General features: G+C 34.9%; 1 protein-coding gene across 2 annotated transcripts in view; it reads right to left on the bottom strand.

Annotated features, from left to right (window-relative positions):
• The window catches only part of Sirt7 (sirtuin 7), a 50,074-nt gene that overhangs the window by 30,346 nt on the left and 8,522 nt on the right, over positions 1 to 11,206 (bottom strand). For both annotated transcript variants that reach the window (XM_069829247.1, XM_069829248.1), the window contains exons 5-6: positions 6,119 to 6,355; positions 3,560 to 3,680 (exon numbers count right to left, since the gene is read on the bottom strand). In XM_069829247.1, coding sequence (XP_069685348.1) covers positions 3,560 to 3,680; positions 6,119 to 6,355 — 358 coding nt within the window. The remainder of the gene's footprint in view (positions 1 to 3,559; positions 3,681 to 6,118; positions 6,356 to 11,206) is intronic.

The following is an 11,206-nucleotide window of genomic DNA, read 5'->3' as shown; positions in this document are numbered from 1 at the left end:
CTAGAAAAAGAAACAAAAATGCAACATCACTGAAGAGAAGTCAAACATTGAAAATAAAGAAGACAATATCACTCAGAAGCAGAATTTTTGTAAATCTAAAACATTATTCAACCTCTGTGGTGCCGCGGCACAATGGTGTGCCTCCATAAAGTCAAAAGTGTGACGCGAACTTTTACCTATTATTGTATTATTACCTATTATTGTATTAAAATTAAATTAAAATTAATGTGTTGGGCTTAATTAAAGAAGATTTAGTAATCTTGCAGCAGAAGTTCAAGAATTATTTTGGAGAGAGTGTTCAAGATTTCGACTGGTTTCATGGTACATCCATTGTGGATTCAAAACATCTTCGGAATAATATACCAGTAAAAGAGGAACTGGCAGATTTAAAAGCAGACAGAACATTGAAATTAAAATTTCTCGAAGTGCCTTTGGAGACATTTTGGTTGTCAATAAAGAGTGAATACCCAGCTATCTCTGAGATGGCAGTTAATATGTTATTGCCATTTTCAACTACATAATAACTTTATGTGTGAACTGGCCTTCTCGACGTTAACTTAAATTAAAACATCCAAGAGAGAGAGACTCAAATTCATCGATGAAGAAATGAGGCTTGCACTGTCAACGATTCCGCCACAAATCAGCCACCTGCGTGCAGCTAAGCAGGCCAAAATAACACAGTGAAGATTTAAGATTAGTAATTATAACCCACTTCAGATAGATATAATTCAATCAGAAATAGACCTCCTAGAACAAATCACCAAAAATCAACACAGTAAAGAAAATTTAAAACAATTGGCCCTTGAAACCATCAACATCAGATATCCGGAAGAATATTGGATAAGAATTTATACAGATGGCTCAAAAACAGACCCTCAAGGAAATGTAGAAGCTGGTATTTTTAGTAATCTTTTTTTGCTTCTATCTCCCAGTTGGTTATAATCTATCTGCCTATGATGGAGAAATTGAAGCTATACATGTTGCCTTAAATCAACTTTTATTCCACATGGATAAATTCACAAATGCCGTCATCCTCTTCGACTCAAAAGCAGCCATTTTGTCCATAAATAAAACTGATCACCCCTACACAGAACAAATCAATAACTGTCAAAAAATACTTGCAACTTTAAAAGAACGTGGCAAAACAGTTGTGTTACAGTGGATCCCAGGACATTGTAATCTACATGGGAATGAACAGACTGACACATTAGCTAAGAAGGGTGCCAATCTCAAAATAAACCCACGGAAACCTTTGTCATTTAACTCAGTAAAACAATATATCAAGCAGCTACAAAAAAATAATCACCAACAAGAACTGGACATAAACATTTCGCAACAACGAAGGAAATTACTGAAGGATATACCTCCTGAACCCAGAAGACTGGCAGTTGCAAGCTTTCGTCTTAACACTGAACATGACATTCTGGGTAAACACCTCAATCGTCTTGGCATCCTTCCATCAGCATCCTGCATTTTGTGCCATCAACAGGAAGACATGGATAGACAACATCTTGCAAAATGCCCTGCTCTGAAATCCTCCAAGGAAGTCGACCGCTACTGGGAAGCCAGAGCCCGAATGTTTTTAGTTACTTAATCCATAGTTTTGTTCACCACTTTCTTGTTTTTCCCCCAGTTAATGATAGTAAATATCATGTACTAGCCATTAGACAAATAAATAAATATTAGTAATAGACATGTTCATTTTCTACAGTGAATTAAAGTTCATAAATTGTTAATAAATGCAAGAGTCGATTTCTGTTTTATAACAACAACAACAACAACAACAACAACAATAATAATAATAATAATAATAATAATAATAATAATGATAATAAATTTGATGTCATTAGAGCCTACGTAATTATATTAATAGAGTCACATCATTTTTTTTGAAGGGATTAATATTTTGGTGTGCCCAGTTGAGTCTAGGCTCATCTAGGGTGTGCCGTGAGTAGAAAAAGGTTGCGGAACACTGGTCTAGTCTATCAGCCTGCCATGCAGGTGATCCAAGATTTGAATTCCAGTACAGCAGCTTGTGGTGAGCAAGGTTACAGCTGGGGTTCTTTGGGTAAGGAGTGCTTCTGTTTTCCCATTTATTGGCATTGAATTAAATTTACGGCAGGAGACACTATGGCCCAGCACTGCGACCTGTTATGACCTACTGCGCTAACCCCCAAGCTAGGTACATTCCCAAATCCACACCGGCTGACTACACTAAGACATATCCAAGTTTCGAGCAGGCAACTCCCCTCGTCCCTAGGTCAGCCCCCTTCGTACATCACCAGCTGGCATCAGGAAATGCTATGGAATGATGATGAAAAGGAGAAATAGTGACGGAATGATGTAAATACCTAATATGAGAAAAAACGGGAGAATCCCGAGAAAAACCCCAACTGCGACCTTGTCTGCCACAAGTGTCAAAATCGATTTTTCAATGAAAAATCCCAGACCTGACCGGGACTCGAACCCTGGCTGCCTGCGTGACAAGCCGGAGGTTTGACCACTAAGCCACCGCAGGGGTTATTTATTGGCATTAATATCACCCTGAACAATCACTATTCCATTCTCCGTTAAATGCATTTTTTAAAGAATAAATTTCCAATTTTTATATTTTCATTTCGTACCATGTTCTGGTCACAAGACATAATCATATGCTCTATCTTTTCGGGACTTATTTCCAAACTTATCTCTTTACTTGTTTCCAGTAAAATTCCTGTGTTTTCCCTAATGGTTTGTGGATTTTCTCCTAACATATTCACGTCATCCGCATACACAAGCAGCTGATGTAACCCATTCAACTCCAAACTCTCTCTGTTATCTTACACTTTCCTAATGACATATTCTAGAGCAAAGTTAAAAAGTAAAGGTGATAGTGCATCTCCTTGCTTTAGCCCGCAGTGAATTGGAAAAACATCTGACAGAAACTGGCCTATATGGACTCTGCTGTACATTTCACTGAGACACATTTTAATTATCGAACTAATTTCTTGGGAATACCAAATTCAATAAGAATATTATATAAAACTTCTCTCTTAACTGAGTCATATGCCTTTTTGAAATCTATGAATAACTGATGTACTGTACCCTTATATCCCCATTTTTTCTCCAATATCTGTCGAATACAAAAAATCTGATCAATAGTCCATCTATTATGCCTAAAATCACAATGACGATCCCCAATAATTTCATCTACATATTGAGTTAATCTTCTCAAAAGAATATTGGACAAAATTTTGTATGACATCAACAAATGTAATATTCCTCGAAAGTTACTACAGTTAGTCTTTTCCCCCCCTTCTTAAAGATAGGTACAATTATGGATTCCTTCCATTGTTCTGGTACAATTTCCTTTTCCCAGATAGCAAGTACAAACTTATAAATTTCGCTAGATAATGCACTTCCACCTTCTTGCATTAATTCTGCTGTAATACTAGGTACCATACAGAACAAAAAACAAACCAAACTAGTAAACTATATATAATTTACGTAAAAACGTAACAAGTAAATTAGCTTGCCAACCCTGGTAGTAACAGCAATAGTTATAAAGAATGCTACTTACCACTAATTTTCAAGATTGCTTGATCATCTTTAGGAGTCCATTGTAAATTAACAATATACAATTTAGGCCTCTTTTTTGCTGGTTTATCCATGCCCCATAGCCAAGGATACTTCTTCAACACCTGCAAATGATTTTGAAATTACAAAATAAAATTATGATTTTTCTTTAACTCTTAGGCACTAACGTAATTCTTCCTTAATTTTAAGTTTGTTTTCCAGTAACAACTGCAAATACAGTTTGTGAGAAATAAATACAATTATCAATAATCACGAGTGGAACCTTTGGCCCATTCTATTTTCACTATTGTGAAGTCTTTTTTAATGGTTTATTTTACGACACTTTATCAACTGCAATGGCTATCTGGTATCTGAGTGATATGAAGGTGATAATGCCAGCAAAATGAGTATAGGGTCCAGGGCGCCGAAAGTTACCCAGCATTTACTCGTAACGGGTTGAGGGAAAACCCGAAAAACCCTCAACCAGTTAACTTGTTCCAACCAGGGTCTGAACCTGGACCCACTCGTTTCATTATCAGACATACTAATCATTACTCCACAGCAGTGGACTGTGAAGAGTTTGAATTATCAATAGATATATACAAAAAGTTGAACTCCCTGGTGTTAGAAAAGTGTAAGGCCACTGGTTAAAATGAGACAGAGAAAACACAAGATAAAACAGAAGATAAATCTCCTCAGATATAGAATTCATTGTTACTTGATCTACAACAGAGAACATATCATAAAGAAAAACAGTGATTAAAAGGACATCAATCAATCTTCTTAATGTATCCAGCTGTTTGCTGACAACATAAAGTCCACTATAGTCCACTGTAGTCTATTCAGTTGTTTTTCACGAGAAATGAGGGGTATTTTGATCGGTGTTCATTATAGATGCCTGTTGCTAGTAGCCAGAGGTGGGGTGTAGTCAATATATACTGCAGGGCTGTGTCTTCTGCAACTGGTACTGATGATTTTAATTTACTTCTTTTGTGGTTTATGGATGAACAGTATAGAAGAATGTGTTCCAGATCTTCATCATGATTATTACACCACAGACAAGTAGGATTATCAGAAATGTGAAATCAGTGTAGGTACAATTGAGTGACAATGTGACCTGTTCTCGTTCTTGTTAAAAATGTTTGAACATGTCTGAGCAAGTTTTTGTACATTTCCAGGTCATTTGGTTTCTTTTGTACAGACTGTAAAATTTTTCCTTTGTCAGAAGAGAGTCAATTGTTGATCCATAGGTTTGTAAAATGAGACTTTACTGAAGCAAAAGCATTGGATAGAAATATCACTTGAAGAGGTCTTGGTTGCAAATATGTTGCCTGTTTTGCAATATTATCGACTTTCTCGTTTCCAGGTATACCACAATGACTAGGTATCCACTGAAATGTTATTCCCTTTTGGACTTCTTTTAGTTTACTTAGTTGTTTCTGAATTGGAATAATTCTATGTGCATATAGGTTTGGTACATATTTAATTATATTAAATATAGCCCCCCTGGAGTCGGTAAATATGCAAATAGATTTTTCAGAAATTTGAGTAACACACTGAAGAGCAGCATCAATAGCTAGCAATTCAGTGTCAAGACTGGAGGAGGATGAACATGGTATGAAATAACTTTCTTGATATTATGGAATATAATACCCTGCTCCTGATGTCCCATTATTAGGATTTAGAGATCCATCTGTATAAATTTGAAGGTGATCCTTATATGTACTGCAGAGTAGTTCCATGGAATCTAACTTAAGAATGTATGGAGGATCATTTTTGGAATGATTTCCTGGAATCACCCATTTCCATGGAGGAATTTCGTTCACAACTGGAGTTTTAGCAATGAGTGTGTCTGTGATATAGATTGGTATTTCTTCTTTTTTTATTTTATAGAAATTACACAGGATATCATCTGACAGTTTGAAGAATATCTGAGATCTGGATGAGGCTTGCAATTTTAAATGTATTTTTAGATCCTTTTGTAATATATAGTGTCTGAGTGGTTGAATATTACATTCAATTTCTAGGGCAACAGCTGACGTGGTTTTTGGTACTCCTAGGCATAATCTTAAGGCTGAATTTTGAAGAACAGAAATTTTTTGTAGATGAGATGCTGATGCTCCTCCCCATATTTCACATCCATAGGTCAATTTTGATCGTATATAAGCATTATAAAACAGACGCATTGTCGTAATATCTGATCCCCTTAAAAGGACATAGAATTACAAGAAATAAAAATATATGTATGTTTACAGCAAATTTTGGTTACAGTCACTCCACGATTTCATGACATTTCACTTTTTTTCATTTTTCTGCATTGGTAACATGTCATACCGGTATATCATTTTAAAGCTAAATTTTTTTAAGAATCTGAATTTGACAACAATGATTTATTTAAGATTGACATTTTCATGCTAATCGGCAACGAAACACGTTAAGTACGAAAGGAAAAAATTGTGAAGTTTTTACGTCATTTTATGTCATGAAAAGGGGAGTTAAACATTATACACTTATTGTAATTTGAGCATAAATGTATATTTTCAATGATCGACTATGAATGTACCTTAAGACTGGATCCAATACAAAGTATCACATCTGCTTTATCAGCTGCCTGACATGCTATGGACCAATTCAGAGGCCACTGCAATTTTCCACGTTCTCCAAAATGCACAATTGTGTCCACTAACGGACCCATACATTTGTAACAGCGGCGCATTGTACGATGACTGAAACGAGCTGTGTGCTCCGTTACATCAAACAGACGCCAGTACTCGCGAGATGGCTTGCACTGGCAGCACACCTGAAAGTAAAATAAACACACACCAGTAGTTCATTATTTTCAAAATAAAATAACCACATCACTACTTTTTTTTTATTTATTTAACAACCCAAATTTACAATCTGTCTAGAGTAAGCATAATGTAATACAATATGTTGTTGTTGTTTTCTAATGCCAGGCGTTTGACAATAAAGTCATTTGACCTCTTGCACTCCAATATTTTTCAAAGATATTATCATGGTCAGCCACTGAAGCACAGATTTTGAGGTGTTCCGAATCCATTTCTTGGTTTGAGTTGCACAATGGGCAGTCAGGGGACTGATATATTCCAATTCTATGCAGGTGTTTGGCCAAACAATCATGGCCTGTTGCCAATCTAAATGCAGCTACAGACGATTTGCATGGTAAATCGGGAATTAACTGTGGATTATGATGCAGAGAGTTCCATTTTTTTCCTTGAGATTGTGCTATCAAATTTTGTTTGTTGAAGCCTAAGTATGTAGATTTAATAAATCTTTTCACAGAGTAATACATAGATTTAGTAACAGGTCTGTAAGTAGCAGTGCTGCCCTTCTTTGCTAAAGCATCCGCATTCTCGTTTCCCAGGATTCCACAATGGGATGGTAAACATTGGTATACAATTCTTTTATTGAGTGATATTAATTGAGAGAGCATTTTAGTTATTTCTGCTGTTTGAGATAAAGGTGTGTGTTTAGAGACTATTGATAGAATAGCTGCTTTGGAGTCTGACAATATAACTGCATTCTTAAATTTATTGATGTGAAATAGAAGATTCCTGAGACTTTCACTTATTGCAATGATTTCTCCATCAAAACTTGTTGTTCCATATTCAAAAGATCTATAAAGTGAGAAGAGACAGCACGTAACACCTGCACCGGCACCTTGTTCTCTGGAGATCAAGGATCCATCGGTGTATAAATGAAGCCAGTTTTGTGGAGGGTACCTAATATTAATTGTCTCTAAAGACAATTGTTTCATTATTTCAGTGCTTACTTCTGATTTCAGTATTTCTTCTGTTAAATTTAGATTATATTCTATATTTAATAGAGTTAAAGGGTTTGGTTTAATTTGTAAGTTTTCTTTTAAATTCGGGATATTGATTTTCTGCTTTAATTCTTGAACAATGGATATGAAACTTTATGTAATACAATATAAGACAATAAGTAAATAATATAAAAGAATCTGACATGAGTGGAGATGTTATCCCATGACAACACTCCGTAAGAAAAATAACACAATTACAAATAGATGTAGTAAAAATGATTAGAAGGTGGAGAGCATTGGTCCTTTTAAGTCTTCTTATTTTTTTAATTATCCAGCAAATTTAATTCATAATGATTGTGATGTTGATTTAACTGGTGAAGGTATTTTTTAATGAACTCAGAAATTTCTTCTTCCACAGTTCAAATGTTTAGGTCATGATGAATGACATCATTACAGACATACCATGATGCAGGGACAATGGAACGTAAAGTTTTAGACTGATATCTCTGCAGTATTTCAATGTTTGAGTTGCTAGCAGTTCCCCACAGTTGGATGCCGTATGTTCAGATTGGTTTCAGTATGACTTTATAAAACAAGAAGTTTATTTTCTAATGACAGTTTTGATTTAGGTCTGTTAGCAGTATTTTTAAAGGTGCATTTTTTTTATGTAAGTATATTTGTGATTTATAATTATTTTTATGCTCGACCATGCCGAAATGTAGTAATTATACACCTGGTAGCAGTCCTTTAATGCATGTCATTAAAGTACACCTATTCATTAAAGTTCAGGTTTTTGATTATTCACGGATATGCAATCGAAAGACGAGGGAAACGTCACGGAGGCTGGAAATCCAATACTGTCGCAGAAGGTTATGTTCTGGTACTATAATAATTAGCGTTAATTGTAAATAATATTCAAATAAATTCAATTTGTCATCTCGTTTTTCAATTCTAAATCAATTTCCAGGTTATACATTCTCTGCATTACATCAAGGTCAATGACATTATTGTTCCTCAGAAAAAATCAATACTTTCGCGTCTGCGCACATCTCACAATTTCGAGCTATGAACAAGGTCACTTCCGATCTTCTGTCAGATACAAATAAAATGAATATTTCTGAATAATTTCAAGTTAGAAATATGTTCGAGCATAAAAAGTCGTATGAAACTTGCCTATAATGGTAATTAAGACGCTCGTATGAAAATTATTAAACTTGCGCTCGTTTCATAAACAAACATAATTGCATCTTAATTACTATCATTATAGGCTCGTTGCATAATGTACTATTAAGTATATATTTTTGTAATTTATACTTATTTTATAAGTCGAATTTATGTTATTGTGTGTATTTTTATACCAGTACAGTGCTGTCTCATTTAAAATATAACCTGTGGTGATTTATTGTCGGTTTTCTTCATTTTTAACATGTCCCTTTTTCATTACAAAATGTCCCAAGTTTTTTAAAGTGAAACTTGGGCATACTTCAAGGTAACCTAGACTGTAGATTCTGCGGGGAAGGAGCTTGAAACAGCCAGCACATTACTTGCTCCTGTGATGCATTGGCTTGCAGAAGATACCTTATCTTTGGGAAAGATTCTCTAGAACCAGAAGATTTTGAACCGAGTTCTATATCTGGACTGTATACCTTAATCAAGGTAACAGGGCTGATGAATTGGTATTAAATTATAAAACATAGGTAGCACAATAAGCCTAAGGCTGTGGTGCATCCAGAGCAACGACGGGCCTACATGCTGGAAAAAAAAAAATTAAACTTTGCAAGTGCCCGATTTTTGAAAAAACCATGATGGGAATCCTATGCCTCTAACCTTGTCACTGAACTAGGGACTAAGCCAAACCAATCTAAATTAATTGTCTGTGCAAGGAATAAGTATAGCATAAAAAAAATCTCTAACCTCGTCACATGAACTAGTGACAAAGCCAAGCCACTGTAGCCCAATTATTCTCAGAAGGCATAGCTATCCCCTTATCAAACCCTCTAACATTGTAACTCAACTCTGGGGTGTCTGTCACAAAAAATCGGCTTGGTCCTGAATAGTTAACCACAGAATTCTAGTATCCTATCTATATATATAATTTGAACTGGTAATGGAAATTACGGGAAAACGACTGAACGGATTTTAATGAGTGATCCCTCATTTTCATGCCTGGCATCCAAAGTTTTTTGGAAAAGTAGTAGTTTTCAGTGAAATGTCAATTTTCCTACATAATTTTCCTATTTTCCAAAATCCATCTGTTGTCAGTTTTGAGAACTAATTTTATTGAATCACGGCCGACTTGATTGAATTTCAGAACAAAACACACACTACAATAAACAATAGGCTATTACACGAAAACCATGACCTGCAGGATTGCAGACATATTTAGAGCTCAATTCAATTTGTTATTAAAAACTGATTCTGCAGTGTATAATTTTCTGAGTACAGCTGTGTATTGGATATTCAAATCTACGAAACTTGAGGTGGTTTGATGACATTATTACCGTTAGAAATTAAATGTTATTACAGTTAATATCATGATGCATCTATTTTTCATTAATTGTACATAATATTGATGCTCCATTTTGAATCTTGCGTACACCACTTTTAACACTTGAATATAAATTAATTGATGAACTAGTGGACTTACTCGCGTTAAATATGTAATATTTTTCCGGCTTACAGCTGTTTCAGTGCATCACACACCATCATCAGAGCCTACTAGATCGCGGCGTCATCTCGAACTTCTCTGCCTGTTAGGAGGGTGTGTTTTATTGTTGGAATGTGTTGGATTGTGTAGTCGAATAGTGTGTGTGTACTGAAATTGATCTGTGTGTTGAACCAAAAACTCAACATACTAGAACAATATGAAATATACAAACACACTAAAACACACCCCGATCAAATCCTCAACACACAGATCAATTTCAGTACACACACACTATTCGACTACACAATCCAACACATTTCAACAATAAAAGACACCCTCTTAACAGGCAGAGAAGTTCGAGATGACGCCGCGATCTAGTAGGCTTTGATGATGGTACGTGATGCACTGAAACAGCTGTAAGCCGGAAAAATATTACATATTTAACACGAGTAAGTCCACTAGTTCATCAATTAATTAATATTGATGCTATATTGATGACATGAAAGTGAAACGTTTTGAGGTTATGTAAGTAAATGTAGAGAATATCTTAATTTAGATCTTCATTTCTATAATTTTACGATTGGCTGCTATATAGAACTACAAAACTTAAGTAAGATAATAATATTGTTATTAAAAATCAAATATTTTTATACTTATTAACCCAGTGGGGTTGGGTCTTTTTCATATACTTAATGGTGTAGTGTAGATATTGATATGTGTCATTGTCTTCAGTATTGGCTCGAGAGAGCGCAAAAATTACAGTTCCTAAGGAAAGATCAAAAGGTATTACTTACTGATAAAATAAGAGGCCTACAAAATTTTGTAGTCTCCAGATCATTTCAGCAAGATCTCTTAGTAGGATAAAATGATTTTATGCTCTACATTTCAAAATCTACATGCAGCAGCTATACGAAAATGCTATTGTTCGAAAGCTTAGCAAACCTGACATTTTTTTTAACTTTTGCCTACAATCCACAATGACCTGAAATAGCTACTGCTATCGTCCTGGCATTGATACTTGCGTTTTCGCGTTGAAACTCAAAAACTGAAGTTGGATAAGTTAAAGAAAAAATATTTGGCCTAAAAAATCCATTCAGAGGGAGTATGTTTCATTATTATGGAAGCAAATAACTATCAAAAAGACAAGTATTCTTCATTGAAAATAAATCTGAAAAATTTTTATTTGAATGTCTAACAAACTTAGTTTGCAGCAGCATTTG

The sequence above is a fragment of the Periplaneta americana genome, chromosome 6 (assembly GCF_040183065.1).
Source record: "Periplaneta americana isolate PAMFEO1 chromosome 6, P.americana_PAMFEO1_priV1, whole genome shotgun sequence".
Taxonomy (NCBI): domain Eukaryota; kingdom Metazoa; phylum Arthropoda; class Insecta; order Blattodea; family Blattidae; genus Periplaneta; species Periplaneta americana.
This window is presented reverse-complemented; position numbering and strand designations above follow the sequence as displayed.